This window comes from Anomalospiza imberbis, chromosome 4, assembly GCF_031753505.1.
Source record: "Anomalospiza imberbis isolate Cuckoo-Finch-1a 21T00152 chromosome 4, ASM3175350v1, whole genome shotgun sequence".
Lineage (NCBI taxonomy): Eukaryota > Metazoa > Chordata > Aves > Passeriformes > Viduidae > Anomalospiza > Anomalospiza imberbis.
Window position 1 is genome coordinate 45,924,357 of NC_089684.1, and position 22,708 is coordinate 45,947,064.

Below are 22,708 nucleotides of genomic sequence, written 5' to 3' on the forward strand. Positions count from 1 at the left end.
TGTCCAAATTAAAAATAAATTAATTAAATTTCTCCCTTGAAAAATAATATGAGGGTGGCCCTTCGGAAAATATTTTAAGGTTCTTCAAAAATGCTTTGAAGTGTTTATTAACTCTGTACAAAAATTAAGAATGCTTCATATTTATAGCACTTTGTGAATTTTTATTTTTTAATTTGAATCTGATCTCCTTATGACAATTTTGGAATCCAAGACTCCAAAATTTTTGTAACACAGAATTTCTTTGTTAGGGTCTGTAACATACTAGAAAACAAAAACACTGTGTTTCAGTATTTTGCTGTATACCTTATACACCTCATAATCATAGTTTAGCTAATAATGAATGCCTCATATTTACTTTGAAAGAAATACAAAATTATACACATATCTGGAGTTTGAAATAAAATCAATTTGGCAGTAGCATGGAACCATAACAGGCAAAGACAGGACACTAAGATGTACATACACCTAGAGGTGATGGAAACTCAAGGCAAGTTGCCATTACAAAGCAAGGAAAGATGTCATTATGATAAATGTAGGATGTTATGGGAAAATAATTAACTCTTGAACACAGTAATTTTCAATAAAATGTTGTGTCTGACCTTTACTCATCTGCTCAAGATAGGAAATAGGGAAGGCAGAACAATGACAAAATCAAGCAAGTCTGATGTGCTGACAGGAGAGTGGGTGGGGAATAATACAAAAGCTTTTATAAATAACATTCACTCCCGAGCTAGTATTAAATAGCACACAGTAATTAAATTCAAAGTGCTACCACCACTGTGAGACATCTTCAGTACAACATTCCATGAAGAAACCTTTCATTTTTTACCAAGGTCTGGTAAATAATTGTAATAGAATTCCCCAGGTACCTGCACCGACTGCCACTTTTAGAGGTTTAAGAAACTTTAGTGATTTGTTCTATGTGTGAGAAACGGAAGAGCTCTTAAAAAGCTCTATAATGAATACAAAGGAAAACTGTATGCCCCAAATAAATTGGATTAATCTGAATGAAAATTGAGTTTCATTTTCTTTTGCAAGCCGTCTTGACTAAAATGGATATCAATTTAAAGTTTATGTTCATTTTTCTTATCATGCTATTTCATTAATCTATCATTCCAATTTCATTAGCTTTTTTTTTGTCTGATGAAACTTAAACATTCGCTTTTATTAAAGGAGTAACTTGATCTGTCAAATCAGGAAGACAATCTGACACTTCTTGTCCTTTAAAGCTCATTGCAAAAACTCCAGTGAACATGTAAGTTAAAAGAAACAGGGAAAGTTTGGACTTTAGAGTGTGTGAGACGTGAGGGGCAAATCTTGTTGTTTCAAAGAACTTTACTGTCTGTCAGCTATGAGATTACAGTTTTATTATATTTTGATATATCACTGTTAGATAACAAGCAAATAACGCGGGGAAAAAAACCCTAAATCCACATCCACCCGAACCACACACACACACACACACACACACACACACACACACACACACACACACACACACACACACACACTCAATCAATCAATCAAATGGATAATTAGCGTTCGTATTTAAAGCCTGTCGGGTGAGAGGGGTCGTAACAATTACGTTGTTTATTTACTGCTTAACTAGCCAAGCAGCTGGATGTGGCTTGGAGCAATCTGGTCCAAGAGAAGTTATCTCTGCCCCCGGCAAAGGGCTGGAAACGAGAAGTAGCCGCACTAGGGCTGATTGGTGCAGGCGACCCCGGTCCCGCCCGCCAGAGGCGGGAACAGGGGACCTGCCCTGTGCCGGGAGCTGCCCGCCGTCCCGGCAGCGGAGCAGTGCATGGGGCGGGAGGGCACCCGAGCCTTTCCCCGGACGCAGGGGCGAGCGGCAGCGCCGGTGCATGCGGTGGGGCGGAGCGGGGGCAGCTCGGAGTGATGCGAAGTTGAGGCAGGACGGAGCGAGGGAGCCTCCTCTGCTCGCAGGGCAGCCCAGCCCCGCAGCAGGTGCAGCGGAGCCCGGGCGGAGGCACCGGCGGGCCCGGCGCTCTCGGCGCCGCAGCAGCGCCGCAGCCCGGGCCGGGCGGACCCGGCTGAAGGACAAGAGCCCGGAGCGGAGCTGCGGTCTTCGTCTCCTTACCAGAGGCAGCGACGCGGAGGAGCGGCCCTGAAGGGAGAGCGGTGAGGGGCCTCGGCGGTACCGAGGGGGCCGAGGGGTCCCGGCTGGGGCGCGGGGTGGAGAGTCCGAGTGGGGAGGGGGAGAGGGAATGTCGTTCCACCTCGCTGCTTGTCCCAGTCTACGTTCTCTCTCTTCCCTTCCCGCAAGGGGAAGGGTGCTCGCGGCGGAGGGTCTGGTGTAGCGGGAAGAGAGAGAGCCATTCAAGGGGTTGGGAGGGGTGAGAGTCGAGGGGCTGAGGGGAAGAGCCGTGGAAGTCGAGTGAGTACCAGGGAGCTCAGGGGAAGAGCCGTGCCGTGAGGCGAGAGCCGAGAGAAGGAGCCGCAGGGGAGCCGCGTCGATGCAGTGTCTCTGAGCGAGGGGACGGTGTGACCTAAGGAGGGAGCTGAGGGGTGTGGGGGAGAGCCATGTCCTGAGGGGCGCCAGAAGGACACATCCCTTCCCGCCCTTTTCGTGAGGGGCGCTCGGGCGGGGAAACAAGAGGGCCCCGGGGGAGGCGCGCAGGTACCTGTGCGGCGCGGCAGGCGGGCACTCATCAGGCGGCCTCTGGCGTGGTCGTCGTCCGGCGGCGAGTGCGGGGAAGCCCGGCAGGTGCTGGCGCTGCTTTGAGGGACTCGGAGCGCCGTGAGGGAAGAGGGAGCAGGGAGGCTGAGGGGGCGCCCGCCCGCGGGGTCCCTCAGCGGCGTCTCCGCAGCCCTGAGGGGAGGCGCGCGCGCGGGGCGCTGAGGGCGGGAGCGGGGGGAACGCGGGAAGTCGCCGCTTTTCGGACACCGAATTCTGGCTCGTCTCGGCCGGTCCCCGTTTACTACTCGGTGTCGCCGTGCGGGGCTGTCGCCGCAGTCGCCCCGCGGTGGTGTCCGCGGGGGTAGCACCGCGGCATGTGGGAGCAGAGCCCCCCCTTGTTGGGTTGCCGCCCGGCTGCCGGCTTGGGGACGCGGTGTGAGGGACATCGTAGACCTGGGATGGCTCCCAGAGCGCCTGGGATGCAGTGCCTTCCCTGGGTATTCCTTCAGCTTCCAGCCCAGCCGCCTCTGAAGGAACAGCGTTGCGTAATTGCTGCTGCGTCTCCTGGCTGGGCTCAAAAAGGAGGAAAACGGTGAAGCGTGAACTTTTCGGGCGACACATCGCTGAAGTTGCGGTATCTAAGCGGGTATCGAGTGGCATTTTGCCTCTTATTGTCTAAATAACCTACTCGTTTGAGCCCTGGCCGTAGAACAACAGGGAATTTTTGGGAAGTGCGCAGCCCGTTTTGCGTGCTCGTCAGAGTTCCCTGGGGATGGGCAGCAGGGAGCAACTCTAGTAGTAGGCATCCTTGAAGGTCTTCTCCCCCAAAGCAAACACCTTGAAGTGAATATATTTTTATTTATTTTTTGTTACGACCAAATTACTTAGTTTTGGGAATAATTCACGTGATATTAGTTATTTCCAGACTTTTATTGCCAGCGTTTTCTCAGTTAACGTTTCCAGTCTGAAGCTGCTGCTTTTCCAAGCAACTATCACACAAGGTCACTTAGATTTTTAGCTGAGCTAGTTTTAAAGCACCGACACTTCGTAGTGTGCAATTAACCTTTGCTTCACGTTTCCTTGTTTTCGTTTCTTTGTTTCAGTCATTGATCCAGGCTGAACACTGGCTACTGCAGTGGCTTTTCTTTTCCAAAAGACCATCCAGTTTGTGCTGGAGTCTTCTGCTCTGAGACAGCTTTCAAGCTGTTGTAAAAATAGTTCAGTTGAAATACAGGGAAATGAGTATTTAGCACAAAATGCTTGTGATTTGTTTTTCCCTTTTTTTTTTTTGCGTGTTTTCTGTTAACAGAAGCTCTTTATGGAACCCAAGAAAAGAAAATGTTTGTTTTGTGATGTGCCTGTTAAATATTAAGACTCGGAGGTGAGAATCATGTCAGGGTTTTGTAAACAGGAGATTTTCTTTTCTTAGGGTGCCTCTAAAACAGTTGGGTTGTTCTAAAGCAGGATTTGGGTGGAGAAACCCATGGGATTAACCAGAGCTAGAGGTGAGCACGTCTGAAATGGTCCTGCATCTTTCTTCTCTGCTGGGTGATGTCATCTGAGCTCCGAGTCCTCTCCTTGCCCGTGTGTGCGGATGGGAGGCAAGTGACTTGCTGAGTAAGTGCTAATGAAGCAGTGGGCTGGTTTTGGTGGATGGAATCGGTGGCAATTGCAGCTGGGTGCGTGGCCACTGTGCCTCGCTGGCACGGCTTTGTGTACGTCCTTCTCTCTACCTGTTGAGACATGCACAGAGGACGTAGTTTGCCGGAATTCTCTTATTACTACTTGAAAAGTGTTCTGCGATAATTACAAGTGTAACAATGTCTGTTCTGACTTGGTTATTTTCTAATTGATGCTCTTGAGCATGAGATACATTACATTAGATTTGACTTAAACTGCGGAGTGTTTATTGCCCTTGCCTGCCTTGCCTGCTGTTATCCACTTTGGGCTCTTTAAAGTGCTTTTGTCCACATTGCTGTTTTAGCCAGGTTGCTCCCTTCAGAACAGTACAAGAATTTCTTGGTTTATTCCTTGTTGGTCAAATCTCTTGTCTTTTACTCACAAGAGAAATCCCACTGCAGTATTATAGCCTATTGGGCTGTTTGTGGTGAGATAAAATTCGTGGGATGATTAGCAAATGAAATAACTTTTTTCCTCCAGGTCTAGATTTTCAATAAATATTTTTGTTTCTGTTTGATTATTACAAAGTCATATTTGTGAAGAGAACAGAACTGTGTTTGAGAAGTGCTGACACATGAGAAGCATTTGACATCATTCACCTCCTTTGTTGCTGTTTCTAATCCTCAGAAAAATTTCAGCATGGATTGACTTCTTATTGTTGTTTTAGAAAGTATCTTTGGGCTGAAAACTGACTTTCTGATACAGCTCCAAGTGTTTGTGCATATATATTGCAGAGGGCTCTTCTCCCTGTTTTCCAGGAAGTAAAATACACTGGAAGCATTTAATAGAATTCTCTGTCCTTCTTCCAGGACAGCTTTGCTGGGAGGCAATTTCCAAGACTTGTGACATAAGGTTTCTTGAACCTTTTGGTGAATTACTGTTGATGTTTTATGACACTTGGATGTATGTATGTTAAAATGCTCAGGGTGTGAGGTCCTAATACTCCATGTAAGAAATAAGCATTTAAATGGCTTGTAGCCCGAACTGTGCCTATGAACTGGTTTGTCATGCCCATAATTTTATTTGTATAGGGAAACAAGCACAGCTTTCTTCTTTGCTCTGTGCTTTTCCCTCCTATGAATGCATGGTTCAGCTTCACAAAAAATAAGCAACTTAAGAGTATTTTTCCCTTCTTACTTAATAACTAAGGGGAGAGTTAATGGGAAGTCTTGAGTCAGCTTCTGGAAGTGAGCCTTAATGCCCTGCAGAAACAGCATGCTTTAAAAAAAAATTAAAATATTAAGGCTGTGTCTCAGTGTATTTAGAGGGAGGTAACAGTGTGAATGTAGAAGTTGGAGGACCTTCCAAGTTTCTTAGTTCAAGACTATATTCCATTACAGAAGTTATTTTCACCACCAGTCTAGATCAAGTTATTTATTTCTTATACCTGTGGATGGAGTGCATAAGTGTAACCAAAACTTCAAACATGAAATTTAGACATCCAGGATTTTAGATTAAAATGCAGTTACATATTTTGTATTCCTTTTGTTTTGGGTTTTTTTCTGCAGCCCCCATCCCATTTGAAAGTTATTTTAGTTAAGTCAAATGAATAAAGTGCTTTAATGCCAGGAGTACCATTTCATGAAATACACATTTTTAAAAGTATTGCTAAAACTTTCAACAAAAATTAAGTACTAGCTTAAAAAAATTACAAAAACCAAGCACAAAGCAATCAAAAATAAAACCAAAAAGGCCTCAAGAAAACACATGGCCAGTACTCATGTGTTCTAACTTGCTCTTAGCTTTATTTCCAGGACATCATTGTTGTCTTCCCAATTTAATGTATCAATTGAGAAATACTCAAATTTGAGAAAAAGTGATGTCTGCTTGACACTGAAAAGTGAGGTTTTCTGGCTGACATTGCAAGTGAGATGGAAGTAGCATCTCTCTCTGAATGAAATCTGGGTGAGGAGCAGGAGTTGTGCCCAGGGTACTGCTGTAAACACAGGTGAGTTGGGAAGTGTGGCAGCAGAGCCTGCTGCCATGGCCAACCCCAGCAGCTGTGCTAGTACTTCATGTAGTATCTGCTTCACGTTTGTAAGTGCTAGGGATTTTTAAAATGAGAGTTGTTAGAGAGTGTAATGCTGTTTGCAAGGATCTAAGTGGTGGGGTTTTTTTTTTTTTGTTTTGGTAGGTTTGCCTGGGAAGCCACTTGTGCCAATTATCATAATGCAAACATCTGCTCAGAAGTACTTCTTTTTGATAGTATGTTGTGCTGAGGTGGACCTTGCAGCAGTATCCTGCTCAGGAGTGTTCTTGGCTAGAAGCTTGCTGCTACTGGAGAGCTGGGCTTGGCATGGTCCAAAGTCACCACAGCTCAGTTAAAACCCCTACATCAATGCCAGCAAAGCTTTGCTGGAGAAATACACCCCCGACGAAGCCTTACTGGTCCTTATAAAAACTGTATTGCCTTAAACTGAGCTTTGAGGGGTGTGTGGTGTTTGGTCCCTGGGCACAGAATTTTACTATAAGTAATCAAGCTTAAAATGCTCATGTGAAGTTTTGTCTGCACACACACTGCTTCCCAGCAGTGCAGAGTGGAAAATTCCACGTGTGTTTCAGTAACATGTCTGGATAGGCCAGTGTAGTGCTTGGGGCATCCGTGACTTGTGGGGTAAAAGTAAATGGGAGCTGCTGGTGTCAGTCTTGTGAGGACTTGTGTGGAAACTTGCCCAAGGATGGTTGATGATTATCTGAGTTTTTTTTTTTCCAAGTTGAGAATCTTGAAAAACAGATCTGAGTGTGTAAAATACAGGAGTAAAGCTGTCATATTTCTTTAACCACTCCTAATGATAAATCATTTATTACTGTGCTTTGTGATGCTTTGGTAATTATTTTGCTTCATTTTCATGGAAGTACACTTGAGGATTGGAGTATTCCAAACCATTTTATCTCAGACTATACTTTTATTAGACAATCAGTCTTGCCTTAAACTGCTTATTAATGAAATAACTACAGATATGGGCTATAAAGTTATTTCTATTTTAAACCCCCATCAGGTATTTATTGCTATGTAGTGTTCATGTTGAGAAAGTTTTAGTTGCTTTCCAGAAGTAGAGGAATACATGGGAAGTGCCGTTTTGGTGGGTAGGAGCAGACATGTGCATGTGTAGAACCACTTGGAGTGTGCCTGGATGCGTTACTGTTCATTTGTTTTGGTTTTACACCCAGATTGTTCTGGGACTTGTAGTCCTGGAGATGGGAACCGTCTTTGTCTTGACCTCTTGTAACCTTTGGATTTATTTTTTCTTTTCCCTAATATTTGTGAATTAACAGATTGTACTTAGGTCTTAGACTGTGTCATGGTTTGACACTGGCGCGATGCCAGCGCCCCCATGAAAATATACCCTTTAAAATAATTGTTGTGAGATGTGATCAGGAACAGAGCAGAGCAGGCCCATTTTTTCTTTGAAAAATCTAGAAACCCTGTTTTTAGACTTTGAATTATACTCTAGACTTACTCAACTACTGGTGCTAGAAATTTGCAGGAAGCTTATGTGCGTTTAAAAATTTTTGTACAGCTACAAAAAAAAACTAAGACCCAACCCTTACTAGAGTGTATTTTACACCTTTTAGGAGATTCCCAGGTTGATTTCTGTCCCCTGTAGCTCTGGTAAGTCATGTGGTCTTGCTCTTAAAATCAGAATCTCGGGATTAAACTGTACAGGAAAGCCGTTATGCTACTTTTATCCTTTCTAGGCCCAGATTCTACTAGAAGATCGTTAGAAGCAGGCACTCAAAATACAAATCTGAAAGCAACAGACAACTGAATTTGAGGAAAACCAACCAGTAAATTTCAAAACAGAAGCTATTAATTAACAGGCTGAATAAGCTAAATGTTTTTGGTGTGTGTGGTGTTGCTGCAATTATTTTAATGGGGCTGAATAAGAGCAAACCATGATGAAACCAAGTGTTTTTACTTTATTCCAGGTTGTATTTCCCACTGCTGAAACAAACCTGTGATAGTTTCCTTTGTGATTGTTTGTGTGCCTTGTTAAAATGTGCTTATTTGCTATAGGATGAAGTCAGAAATGGAACAAAGAAATTCATTGAGTGCTTCTGGGTGTCATGTGATGGCGTGACCAGGGAGAGCTTGTACCAAGCTGAAGCCAGCTGGAGTGAAAAGCAAAGCATCCCCCCAATAGTTATTGAAGTTAAATGAAAATCCCAGTAAAAGAGGTTTCAGTTTAATGTTTTCTCAGGACCTGAGGCTTGTTCGTGAGGCAAAATTCATGCTTGGGTGATGGTAGCATATAACTACAGGCACCAACAAATTAGGCTCACAGCAAAGTGCACTGCAATTTCTTCCAGCCCCTTCTTCAGAGGGCCATTATAGCAAAGGATATCCAGTCATTAATTCAAGTGTTGAAAAACAGAGTCAGTTTTTTTTTCATTTTTCCATCTCTTTAGCACTTCATTCAGCTGCTATTTCAGCCTTTTGATGCCAGTGTGAGACCAAAGGCTTCATGGGCAGCTTTGACCCTTCAGTGGAGGCATCTTTGTCTCCATCAGCTCCTGTGGCACTTTACTCCTCATCCTCTCCGCAGGTAGAAGGTTTCCTTTTATTTTCAATACTTAGTCCTGTGGAGGGTTATTCTGTTCCTGGGCTCTTCAGGGCATGGTGGTCACACAGCAGGAGCAGGGCCAGTAAAAAATTCTTCACCAGCACAGGTGTCCCCTGGAAATGTGAAATAACCCGTTGGCTTCTCTCTGTTGATACTCCCAGCCCTGATGTCGCAGCAATATTTCTGGTTCTTTCCGGTGCAAAGTGGCTGCAGCAGGTGGAGAAATTTAGTGTTTTAGGTCTGGGTACTGGGAGGGAAGGGACTTGAATGTTGTTGCCAAAACAACATGTCGTGAGTGAGTTCCCGGTAGCTGCGAAGGAAGAGGTTGTAATTTGTCAGGAAAGGTTCTCATGTCGTGTTGGACCAAGCAGACAAATCTCTCCACCAGGAGTGTGCTTGTCTCACTTGCAAACAGATGGCTCTTGGCTGTGTGCAGGCAGCAGCTGTCTTTCCAAGGTGCCAGGGGTGGGATAACCATGGGCAGCAAGGAGCAGATCTGCCTAATGGAGAGCGCCAATGCGGAGCAGTCCGAGCCGCTGGCACACCGAGTCAGGTTGTCCTCGGTGGAAGGCTCACAGGATTTGGAGGAGTGTGTGAGTGCTTGGCTTTGCTAGTCTTCACTATGTAAAGTGTTACAATTATAGGGATCTTGAAATGCCCTGTTTGAGATGCCCAGTGCAAAACAGGACAAAAAGGACTGGCTGTTCTTGCTCTCTTTGCTTTTATTTGGGTTATTAAAATGACTCAAAAATGTCTTTTGATTTGTTTTGATTACCCTACCTGGTAGGTCTACAGAGGTTAATGTTTCACAGGTTTTAAAATCTTGATTAAACTCAATTCCATGCAGTTAGTTGGGCTGAACTTGGAAAATGGATGCTTGTACAATACTGACCTTGAGTAAAGTTTATAATTTTTACTGGGTATTGTTTGCTCAGTTTTAGTGTGTGGAGTGTTAAGGAATGTAGGTCATGTGGAGTGGAAGGTGCCTTGGCCCTGTTGGTACTTAGTTCACCTTATGAAAATATTTAGACTTGAATCTTTTACTCAGGGAAATCAGATTTTGGCTGATAAAGTCAATACTGCAGCGTTATGACCCCAAAGCATGCAGGTTTATAAGGGATTTGATTAAAAGATTAAATTATTGTTAATAATATATTTGGAAATCCTGAGTAGATTTAGAACATAGCCACTTCAAAAAGATAATATTTGTAAGTATTTAATCTTTTTAGATATGATCAGTCTTTTCAGAAGTTTGGGGCAGTTTGCCATACCCATGAAGAATCACAGAGCACTTCTTTCCAAAAGCCAGTGGTGAAGTGTTACCAGGAGTGTTATACTTTGGCCACTTGCTCTAAAGTTGTTTTAATAGGACAGAATGCTTTGCATAAGAGTTGTATTCCCATGTAACTTCTGAAAGATCCATCCACTAGCATGCTTTTTGAAAATATTTTGTGTATAAACTGTAGAACCTTTATTTTGAAGAACTGCCTCTTCTGCCATGCTGCCTGTGAAGTGAGGATATCTAAAATCCTTTTTCTACCATGGTTGAGTACAAAAGCTTAGGTAAACCCCTTCAGTGTTTGACAAAACCTGTTGTACATACAGGAAGTGGTTGCTAAAAGTGGTTTCATCAATTGCATATCCTTTTGACTCCCTCTTAATAGCTCCTTTGCTGTTTGCATAGCTGACATAGTAAGTCTGACAGAGGATTGTAATGCCTATAAATCTTCCTCTTTTGCCTGTGGATGAGATGTTCTTGTACTCATTGAAATGCTTCAGTCATTGGATAGAAGAAGGTGTTTTGGAGACTGTACAAAGCAAATGCAAAAGCCTGCTCTTGTTGATACACGTGTCTTACTAATTTCTTAATTTATTCATTTAGTTGGAAAAAGGAGCCTGTGGTTGAAAGCCAAATCACACCACTCATCTAGAACATTACAACACAGAATAGCAATCACAGCTTACACTGTGCCTCAGCAATTAGTAACAGGATGTGTAATAGAGAAAATTTAAGGACCTAAACCCAAAGGCTGTACAGTACCTGGTACCAGAGTCTCTTCCCAGATGATTTCTGGATTTGTTGCTCTGAGACTCAGCACATTTCTATGCTTCTAGTGCTTTTTTGCTGCTTTTCAGCACACGGGTCGCTTAGTACCAAGGGCTTCCTGATCTTAAACTGCTGTTTGCTGCCTCGAATCAGCTTGTGGGCCTGGTTTACTGTCATGCTCCTAAAGGATTAGGGAGTAGTATTTTGGATTGCCTGTGGAATATGTACAGAACAGCAAACAGTATTATGGGCTAAGAACATATTTTACATTTCCCAGCTCAAAGGAATGGTTAGGAGGCAAGTTTTAGCTTGAAGATCATGGTCGTCCTTACTGTCATCTGTTATGCCACTAATTAAAATCTTCCTGTCTCCATGATAAAATTGTTTTCTGAGATTTGCTGTCAGACATAATTTGGTCAGTGCATTTCCTCACACAGGTAGCATTTCTGGGTGCTTGGCAAAAAATGCTGAGGTGGACTGCTATTAAATCTTAAAATGTTTGGGGGGGATGTGAAAAATTAGACATGGTGAAGGATGTGTAAAAGGAAAGAGTTTTTCTTTGGTCACTCCTTTGGTTTGGCATCAATACATAGTTGTGTGTATGTGTATTTGTATTTTGTCTTTGTTATCAACTGCATGTATTTGGCTGGCACAGCTAAGATTTTGGCTGAGTGCATGCGTATTTAGTATAGAATCACCGTGTACTCAGCATTAGTGAAACCTTCTCTTTGTCTTGAAATACTTTATTTGTCTTTCAACATTATACCTAACTGCAAGTGCCTTCTGTTAGTCATACCTGGCTATCTGGGGCTTGATAAAAGGCTTTGCTTACAGGGCCTTTCGTCGTGCAACCTGGATTGTAGGGCTTGGCTCTGTGTTTGTATAGCTGAGGTGTTCACAAGCCTCTGGAGGATGGGTATCATGTTTTACCTGTTTTTAATAGCAGCTAAAGCAAACAGAACTGCACACGAAGTAAGTTCATGTCAATGGGGTTTGGAGTGGGCAGGGCTGGAGCAGCAGTGAATTGGGTAATTCTGAGATCAGTGGTCATTCTTTCCCTGTTCTAATGCTTCCTTTCTATTGAGAGCAGTAGTAAACCGTTCTATTGAGAGCAGTGGTAGACTGCTTATGTTGGTTTTTTGGTTTTCTCTGAGGCAGTTTGTAGTGCTCCCCATGACCAGTTCTTCTGCAGCTTCCCTCAGCATTTCTCTTGCTATGCTTTCAACCACGTGTCTCTTCCTACAGCTACAGTACATCTGATCTTGAGAGGAACCACCACCCTGTTTATGTTTAATCTGTGGTGAAGGCTGCAGTTGGGCATGGTAGGGTGGGATTGGCTCCTGAGGTGATACTGCCCTGCTCATGGTTCCAGTTTTTTGACCTCAGGTGGGATAACTGAGGTCAAATAAGCCTTAGTGGGAGAAAAGCAACTGGCTCTGGAGCCTGGCATGGGTGGTTGCTGTATGTAACTGAAAACTGGTCAAGGTCCCTCTACCTGTGTGGGAACTGCATCAGTTCTGCAGCTTTAAATGTAAGTTTAGTTGCTGATTTAAATACATTTTTCTTTTGGAAAAAAGATAAAATTAAAAAATGGTGTTTCTGCCTTTTTGTTCCAATTGGCTCAGATGCTAACATGAAGTTTTAGAGAGTTTGCAGCTCCAAGAGCAGAGTTTGTGTTCTTCCTTCTAAAATAAGGAGTTTTGTGTAATGAGGTGTAGTAAAGGGAGGGGGACAGTACTGACAGCAAGATGAAGGAATAAATCTGAGTGTTAGCACCACAACTCTGGCAATTTGTAGTATGCACGGTTTGCTGAATTACATGAAAATCTCACGTTTCCCCTTTTTAAAAAAATAATAATATTCCTGGGATGCACACATTAGCTTTCCATTTGGGCATAGTCATTTCATTGCTAATTAGCTCCTAGATTTGGGCTTGCAGAGGTGGCAGCCTGTTCCTTTAACCTGTGCTGTCTCTGCGGAATGGTAATGAGTAATTTGAGCCCTTTGGGTAAGGTGAGTGATCAGCAGCTCAGAGATTGCTCCTTTGCTGTCAGAGGAGCTGCTATTTGGGATGAAGGGCACCTTTCCCAGCAGAGGTCCTGCTCAAACTGCACAGGTAAACTCAGCAAACCTCAGCAAATGTAAAGAAAGGCTGAATGGAAGAGAAGAACTTAAGAAAGCAAATTGCATAGCTGAACTCAAGATCTGTTAAACTTCCTTTGCCGCTTTTGAAGTCAGGAGTGTTCTTCTTAGTGAATCAAAAGGACTCTATATCCTTATGTGTAAGTGCCTAAGAACCGTTTAATCTTTTGAGTAGTGATAATGTGGGAGCAGTTTGCATTCAGGCTGTGCTGGATGGAGGTGAGTGGGAGGCTCTTCTGCCTCTGGTTCTCTTATGATGGAGGAAAATGTGGATAATGGTATTGCTGGCTAGAAAATAGCTATTTCTGAGTTTCAGAAATAGCAGGTAGGCAGCCAGGAGTGTAAAGTAGGAGAAAACCCTCAAACATGCCAAAAAGTTCTATTAGCAGTGATTAGCAGATTATTAGGGATTGGCAGCAAATCTAAATGTAATCTTGGGTATGTGTTCTAGGACTGTAATTGACTGTTACACCAATTATTGCTTGGAATTTATCTAAAATAATTTAAGATTGATGTTTATATAAATGACATTAAGCCTTAATGTTTAAATTATTCTTCTGTAAGTCAGCTAGCACTACACTTACTTCAGTGTCATTCAGTTCTTTTCCACATTGTCCAACCTTCAAGTGTAAAAGCTTTGTGAAGAAGGGAGGGAAGATCCTCCCTCCTGTTTTTTTTTGTTCTGAAATTATTTTCTGTGTAGTCACACTTCTTGCTGTAGGTTCTGCTTAGTCCTTCTGGGTGAATGGGAAAATACTTCCTTAAAACAAAAAAATCATGATTTTGAAGTGTTTTGGTCAGCTGAAAACTGCTCCAACAGTATGTCCAGGAGTGTGCTTGATTTTCTGTAATCCTTTAAAACTCACACTTCCTCTTTCATTTGAAAACCCCCACACAGAGGTCATTAAACCTACTCCAACAACAGCTACTCATAAAGTTGAAGGCATACCAAGAAGTTAAACATTAACTTGTTCTTGCTGTGCTCCAGTAGGAGAACCCTTGGCAATGAGCAGTTGGTTTCACTACTGCAATGCCACTCTGCATCAGGTTCTTCTCCACATCCTTGTTTTTAGGGCTTTTTGGCTGAAAGGAATGGCTTCAATTCAGGGATCGTTTTAGGGGTGTTGTTTGGTTGCGCATTATGGTATGTTTTAGGGTTTTTTTTTAAATATTAGCAAATTTGGATTTTCCTTTTTACCCTCTGTGATAAAAGGATGTTGCATGCCAGCTCAGACACCAAAACAGTCTTGTTTAATGGAGGCAAATCCTAACAAGAAGGACTTAAGATAGAGGTACAAAATGGTTTTATGTTGTTAACCATTCTGGAGAAATGCATCATTCTGTGTCTCTGGGCTTTTCTTTCCTCTTTTCTGTCAGAACACCTGACGATTCTTTTTCATTTTGCTGCTGTGAAGAAATGGAAGGCAGTCACATTGGACATTGATCCTTTTTATTTGTTTTGGCCACTGATTTGTTCTGGGAGTTGACAGCTGGATTGTAGCTGGGAGTTACTAGAAGTTCAGAAGAATCCCTGAGCTCTAGTTGTGATCAGCTGGCTTCAGCTGAGCACCACCTTGGTGTTGTCCTGACACTTCTCATGACTTCTGTGCCTGGGCACTGCTTGCTGCTTTGGGAGATGATCTGAATCAAAAATTCCCACTATTCCCACAATAGGCAAGTGTCCCAGGAGGAATACCTGCTGTGCTGGGGGAGCTCACTGCTGAGGGCAGCTGGATTGGGGAAGGTGTCTGGGAGAGAGCCTGAAGCTGAGCTTGGGTGGTTGTGTGCTGATGCTCTGCTGATGGCACTGGGCACCCACCTATTCCCCAGTCCCAGTCAGCCAAATGGGAATTAGGCTCGTGATTAATTGGCTTACAGAATGCTGTTACCTATTGCCCTTGTTCCTACAGAATTCAAACCTGAGCTCTCTGCTTCTGTCTGGCCAGGGTATGAAATGATGAGGCTGCAGGTTCCTGCCAGAAGTTCAATAGAAGGTCAATGCCATTTTTCCCAGTAAAAGTGTCACTTAATCGGCATTTCTCTAATAGCATCATGTGTTTAATATTGCTATGGCTTGGCAGGTCCTGTTCATATATTTTCCAGCTCCTGTGGAAGGTGCTTATGTTGAAAAGGGGAGTTGCATAATAGGTTTTTGAGAAGTGATTATTGTTTTACCAGTTGTGAAGATATCACTACGTACAGACTGCCAGGGGAATGTGTTGTGTCATCTCTTGACACTGATACACTGGAAGAGGATTAAAAAAAAAAAAGGTTTGTAAATTATTTTAGTTATATTGCCAGGTTTTCATGTTAGTATTTATAATAGCTTCACAAGGAGTAGAATATGCAATGTGATTCCTGTTTAAAACTTGGCTGGAGGTAAGTGTAGGGACAGGAGGCAGTGGAGAAAAACACCGTCAATATCCTAGGGAAGGATAGCTGTAGTTCCCTTGGCTTTTGGTGGCACATGTGCCACCCCAGCCATGGAAACTATGCCTTAGGGCTAAGGATTGTCTCTTCTGTGCTGTGCTCTATGCCTCAGATCAGGAGTTGGAAGTAGGGCCGGCCTGTGGCAACGTGTTGGATCCTCACCAGCCCTTAGGCTCCTGTAACCTTTGATTTCTGCTGCTGATAGAAACATAACTGAGTTTCCCAGTCCTGCACCTCCATTCATGGTTTTGTAATATTGCTCTTGTTGACAGGAGGAGTAACTCAATACCGTGGGAATGCTTCTAGCATGGGGAGATGGAATCAATAATGGGATTTTTCTGAGTTTAATAACTTTTTTTGAATGTTTCATTGGTGAGCCATGTTTACTTTCTTTTTCAAACACCTCTCTTAGCTAAGGAGCGTTACCCTCCAGCAGGGTCCTGTTCAGGAAAACTGAGCATGGGCCAGGGCAGTGATTCTCCCTTTGTACTTGGCCCTTTGAGGCCACACCTTGAGTGCTGTGTCCAGTTCTGGGCCTCTCACCGCATAAACAATATGGAGGTGCTGGAGCACATCCCAACAAGGGTAGGGAAGCTGGTGAAGGATCTGGAGAATAAGTCCTGTGAGGAGTAACTGGGGGAAAAAGAAGCTCAGGGGAGACCTAACTGCTGTCTACAACTACCTGAAAGGGATGTCCTTTAGGGTAATATAACTCAAAAAAACCCTTAAACTTTTTACATAATAAGCGTATAGGAATACAGCAATTTATAAACAGCTATATAAAATATAAGATGCTCTATTTGTTAGCTGGTAACCCATGTAACATTAACTAAGAGAAAGTCCTGAGCAATCTCAGGAGCGAGGAGGGTGGTAGGAGGGTTATATGGCTATACTATAGGGAGATAGCAAGGACTGAGTAGCAGTGTTATCTGTTTTTCTTATTTATAAAGGACACCGCAACAGACTCAGGCTTCCACCTGGATTGGTTTGGCACCAGGAAAGAGCAGATTGTTTGCTTTGGCTTGTACTCATTTCTCTGACCTAGGAGGGTGATGGTGACTGAGGAGTTTCTGACATGTCCTTGTTATGCTTCTGAGGCACTTTGCTTTCCTCTGCGGCATACAGCATTTTAAATCACCCAACCACGTGTGAAAAGCATTTTCCCTTTCCCCAGCAGTGTGCTGCTGTCAGGAACTGTGCATTTAGAATGGCAGTGGGGTTCTTCAGCGTAGGTAGGGCTGGTGTTCAAGTGGGTGTTTAAGTGCTGATTTAAGCAGGTTGAGAATCAAGTACCTGTTAAAGTGCTTCAGTGGAAGTTGTGTTCATGTGGGCAGTACTAATTCCTGTCATTACACTTGTTCTTGTAAGCAGAATGTCATTTTTGGAAGCTCAAAGTTGATTCTTAGTCAATGGTAGCATCTTCCTGCCTGTTTTTTTGCTTGATGATCATCATTGATACTAAAGAAAAACATAGCATGAATTCGCATGTCCTTTTAGGAGGAAAAAAAGTCCTCTATCTTCTCTATCCTGTTAAGTTTATGTGAAAACAAAACCCCAGAAAATGTTATGCTAAAATCAGAGTCAGGGAGGACAGCTCAAAGCCTGTAGGTAACTATCAGACAAGACCTCGCAGTGGAAGTGCTCATAAGCATGGAAACAAAAGGGTGGTGTGCTTAAACTGCAAAATGTAGTCCTGTTGTCTGTGATGTAATGCTCTTATTTCTCCTTCCAGCTATGAAGCTGTACGCTCCAGCCTTCATTCTCCTGTGGAGTGCTGTTGGGATAGCGAGGGCTGCCAAAATCGTTGTTGTGCCGCCAATTATGTTTGAAAGCCATCTTTATATTTTCAAGACTCTGGCCTCAGCCTTGCATGACCAAGGTCACCAGACAGTGTTTCTCCTCTCCGAGGGCAGAGAGATTCCTGCATCTAATCACTACAGACTTCAGCGCTACCCAGGGATCTTTAACAGCAGCACCTCGGATGATTTCCTTCAGTCCAAGATGAGGAGTATCTTCTCGGGGAGGCTGACTGCCCTCGAACTGTTCGATATCCTGGACCACTACTCCAAGAACTGCGACATGATCGTTGGCAACCGCAACCTCATGCATGCCCTCAAACAGGAGAAGTTTGACCTGCTCCTGGTAGATCCCAATGAGATGTGTGGATTTGTTATAGCCCATCTTTTAGGGGTTAAGTACGCCGTGTTTTCCACTGGCCTCTGGTATCCAGCAGAAGTTGGCGCTCCAGCTCCCCTGTCCTACGTTCCAGAATTTAACTCGCTGCTCACGGATCACATGAACCTATTTGAGAGGATTAAAAATACTGTTGTTTATCTTATTTCAAGATTTGGAGTCAGTTTTTTGGTTCTGCCAAAATATGAAAGGATAATGCAGAAACACAAGGTTCTTCCAGAGCGGTCCATGTACGACTTGGTCCATGGATCCAGCCTGTGGATGCTTTGTACTGATGTAGCACTGGAGTTTCCGAGACCTACGCTACCCAACGTTGTGTATGTAGGAGGAATCCTAACGAAGCCAGCCAGCCCTCTGCCAGAAGTAAGGTTTGCTGAGTTTTACAGTGATTGCTGTGCTTTCTGCTTGACCTCATGTGATGAGTGGCAGTTTTTAAGCACTGATTTTTCAAGTGGAACCTGTTCTGTTGTTGCTTGGTGAAGTATTCCGTGGAAGTCACTTCATGTGGTGGCGAGGGGAGCTGTTGGTCACAAATTCAACAAAATAAATCATTTTTGGATGCAGGAAGTATTCTGCTTTTGAGGGAGGTGCTTAATGCTGCACTAGAGGTGAAAACAGTACACTCTATCTTGGAAATCACATCAGTAGCTTTTAACCAAACACGGTTTAAAATGAACCTGAGGGAGAATAGATGAATACTGTTTATGCTTAAAGAAGCCTGATGGTTGGTTACACTAGGTAACTGTGTGGTATGGGTGTTTTTCTGGTATTTGTTTTTGTGCCTCCTTTAGGTTTGGTAGTGACTATAAGTCTACGAGTTCATAAGCATGAAAAGACTGTACTGAGTGAGAAATGGAGATAAGTGTTGGCATAAATAGCACTAAGGCTGTACTCAGATAGGAGTTGTTACTGTGCATGTGCACAACATCAGGCTCAGAACTTCAGACTGAAACAGTGATAGTGACTGGACTGACTCCAGAAATCCTGGCTGCAGAGATTAATTATTAAGTTTGATTACTTCAGTGATCTTTGATATGTTATACCTAAGAATGCCTCTGTTGAGCAATACAGTGGTGAGTGACAGGCAGAACAATCTCACAGAAGACAATGTCATTTGCACTTCTGTTTATATGTACATAATCAAATAGATCTTGAATTTGAGAGGATTTTTAATGGATGCTTTTGGCTGGATGATAAAAAGGGCCAGGTAGACCTGCAGTGCTCAACAATTTGCTTCTTAAAATGGCTGTTTCAGCCTTTGATTTTTGTATGAAAAGTGCTATTGTCTGTTCTCCAGAGTGTCATCAGAGATGACTGTAGCAGTGCTGCTTCTAACCAGCTCTTTCCACATGTGCATCGATGTGTTTTTGTTAAGGAAGGGTCAGATAGCCTGAGAGAGCAGACTGAAGGTCCCCTTGTTCTGTCTAAAAGATCATCCCTATTGTCCCTCTAGGAAAACTTTGCTGGCTGGATTGAGTTTTTCCTTCATTTTCCAGACTGATATTTCCTTTTTCTGTAAGAGAAAAAACTACTTGCATAATCAATTTGGGCAGTGAGGTTAACACTGTTTGTTTTGTCTTTTGATGTTCTGTGTAACAGGAGTGACAGTGACCTTGAAACAGAGCTGTAGGTCAAGTAAGTGGTGGCAAATATTTGTTACAGAGGGGGAAAGAACCTACCTATAATTATTTGTGAGCTGAGACATGATTTACCTTTTCAGTTTTATCAGGCAATTCATTCTTTGTGCTCAAAGCATGAGTTTTCATTGAAAGTGAGAGAGGGACCAAGTGAGCACGTTCCTCTTTGATCCTGTCACTTGTCCATGCCTGCATGTATCCATACCCCTGTGGTGTGTATTGTAGGTAAATTACTGGGCAATCAGTTTGTGTTTGCTGAGCAATTGGATGAAATTGCTAAGTGTCCCTGTGTCCGGCAGATGAGAACTGCAAGTGCGGATAGCGCGTGCTGCGGCTGTTCTCTGCTCTTGCTGCATCTCCCAGGCAGCAGCCTTGGCTAATTTATTTTCTGCAGCTTCCAGTTTGGTGCATTAAGGCGAGCCAGGAGCAGAGCTAGTTCATGTTTCTGTGCTGGGTGGGAATTGGTGATGCTTCAGCAGCTCTCTCAAGTAATTTTCTTGTCCGTGGACGATGATTAGAAATGGGGAGCATGTAGCAGGACACAGCAGCTAAAATTTGCCCACTAAATCTGTTATTGCAAGTCTTTCCAGTGTCTTGAATTCACCAAAACTGCATGTAAGTAGCCTAACTTGGTCTGCTAGAAGAAGTATTGGGAAAAAAATCAGGGGTGTTCTTTTAAGTCCAAAATACCTGCTCAGACTACCTGGGCACCTCAGTAGTGGCATCCCTGTGTTGTCAACAGTTTTTTCCTTTTTCCCCCTTCACCGAAGGTAACCAAGTAGTTTGTTTAACTGTAATAAAACCCCTACGCATAAGTTAAAAGTTCTAGCTTTCTGTTCATAAGCAGCATCTTAAAAATAAGAGGCAGACAGTAACAAGCATTCAATGAGTAGATACAGGTCAAGATCTTTTAAGGTGGCCATCGTTTCATTCCAGGGCATGGGGTAGCTCTGTTTTGTGGCTGCTCAGATTCTGCACCTGCTCCCTGAACTTCTTGAAAGAAAAGTTGGAATAGCACAGCTTTGAAGGTAGCACGTAGCAGTGGGTGCTGAATATTCATGTCGTGTAACAGTGCAAGGGTAAGCAAACCTGATCCAGCTTTGCTGGTCATTTGTGTTAATATTATGTTTTGCATATATTTATATACATATTTATTTTTATAATATATTTTGTATATGTATTTATGTGTATATATAAAAATACATAACCTGACCCAGCTTTGCTGTCCCATCTGCTTTAATATTTCAGTCCTGGGGCACATCCTCCCTGCTGCTCCTGTAGTTAGCTTGTGTCAAGCATGATTTTTAGCTGCTGCTGAGCTCTGTAGCAATTATGCTGCAGCCCCCGGCTGTGGCACACAAACTGCGAGCTTGGGTTTCAGCTTGCCCAGATGCCTCGGGAAGGCTCCGCTCCTCCTCCCTGCTCTCACTCCCGGGCAGTGCCCCGGTGTCGGGCTGCGCTTGGCGCAGTGTCCCTCGGGAAGTCGCAGTGATCGGCGTGCCAAGGAGGGGGAGCCAGCGGCGAGAGCAGCGGCTCCTTTGGAGGTCACCGCTCTGCCCGGCTCCCTGCGGTGCCTTGCGGCTCCCTCCTTGGCAAGGCAGGGGCAGCCTCACCTGGGCAGGCAGCGGCTGAAGTTCCTGGGGATGGCACATTGCCCCTTCGGATCCCTCCCTGCTGAGCACACCCTGTCACTTTGCTCTGCCGTGCTGGGAGGGCTGATGGTGGCTTTGCAAAGCTCTGCGTAGGGGATTCTAGTTGTGTTCTGTGGGAGCCAGTGTGACGTTTTCACTGGGTTTGGATGGTGCTTCTTGCACAGTGTCCTGTGCTGCTCAGTAAAAGACAAGGAGATGGTTTAAGGTGACTTATCCCACATGCATGTGAAATGTTATTCGCTGATGGGTGCAGAGTCCAGGATTTGTGTACATATCTCATAAAACCGTATGCTGAATTATTTGGAGGACAGTGTGAACAGAATTAGTCTTAAAAGATGAAAAGCTAGAGACAGGCTATCAAATCCTTAAGGTCATCAGTGACTTAAACTATTGAGGGTATAGTGTTCCCTGGCAGTATTTTCCAGATAACTGTTATTGGCCATTAGGAGAATCACAGGCTCCTCTGCCTCTTCCTCAGTACTTCTCCAGAGGGACCTGAATGAAGCTGGATTTTTCAAGGGACATCCTTTTAAGCAACAGCAGGGAAACCTCTGCTCTGGCCTTTATACCTTGTGACCAGGTTGATGCATACTAGGCAGTAATCCGCCTGATAAGTCCCTGAATCAGGGCAGGAAGCCCAGGGGTGCTCCAAGCAGCTGCCTTGGGAAGTACTCAGTCTGTGAGGAAACTGAATTTATGCTGCAGAGGAGGGTGCTCTCATTTTGGAGTAATAAGCTGTTGTCCTTACAGCAGCAGCTGTCAACAGATAATTACAGGAACTTCCTCACTCCTCCATGGACATCTCTTATCTGAGCTTGTTATTATACAGATCAAAGTCTATGCAGCAAATTGGTGCCTTTGAAATATCTTCACTAAAAAGTATTTTGGTTTTTCTGTTTTGTTTTCTTGTTTTTTTCCCTCCCTGAGCCTTGCTGACAGTTGTAAGTTTACTAGTGTGTTAGCTGATACTGATACCTATCTTGTAAAAGAGGTAGAAGAATCAAGAGATGTTTTATTCCTTAAACCTGGCTTTTCTCCTTCGTTCAGATTCAAGGACACATCTATAAGCCCTTGCAGACTGTAGCAGTAGATTGTTGTGCATGGCGTAGCACCATCATTTCAGTATTTTTAAAGTCCAGGGAATGGTTCTTACAGGCCTGTTTGGACAGTAAATTTCTGGTGATGTGAAGCAATTCCAGAGCTGTTCTAAAATGCATGTGGTCGTCAGCTGGGGAAGCAAAAAGTCTTTTGAGGATGATGGAAATGATGCAGCACTGTTTAAATTCTCTACTGAGCTGTATGGTCATGTATTTTGGCTCTGAAGCTATTTTAGATAAAGCTTCTTTCTCCCCCGCCCCCAGAATTTGATGTTTGGATCCACAAGAAAGCATTGTGTGAGCTCTCCAGGTACCTACAGTCCTATAACTGTAGTGTCCAGTCTCAGCTGCTCCAGCAGGACTGGGTTGGTGGACCATGTCTGGTCTGCTGTACTGCTGCATTTTAAATTTGGGAAGAAATGTGACTCAGCATCTGTCTGTTTAGTGCAAGACACAGGGAAAAGGACACAGGACTGATTTTGGAGCTTGGTTAAGTGTCTCCAGTTAAACTTGTGAGGAAGGCAGGTCCTCCAGGTCCTCGTGCCAGACATAAAGCTGGCATCCCATGAGCTGACCAAGGAGCACCAAACCTTCAGCAAGCCTGTGCTGTCCATCAAAAAGCAA

The 22,708-nt window shown here is 43.7% G+C and overlaps 1 protein-coding gene across 3 annotated transcripts in view; it reads left to right on the forward strand.

Annotated features, from left to right (window-relative positions):
- Nucleotides 1-1,600: 1,600 nt before the first annotated feature.
- UGT8 (UDP glycosyltransferase 8) overlaps nucleotides 1,601-22,708 on the forward strand; it is a 35,936-nt gene continuing 14,828 nt past the window's right edge. The window contains exons 1-2 of one of the 3 annotated variants that reach the window (XM_068188364.1): nucleotides 1,601-2,142; nucleotides 17,238-18,061. In XM_068188364.1, the coding sequence (XP_068044465.1) occupies nucleotides 17,240-18,061 (822 nt within the window). In that variant the 5' untranslated portion in view covers nucleotides 1,601-2,142; nucleotides 17,238-17,239. Of the gene's footprint in view, nucleotides 2,143-2,703; nucleotides 2,729-14,342; nucleotides 14,368-17,237; nucleotides 18,062-22,708 lie in introns of those variants that run through there. The other 2 variants (XM_068188365.1, XM_068188366.1) reach the window with 2 other exon arrangements.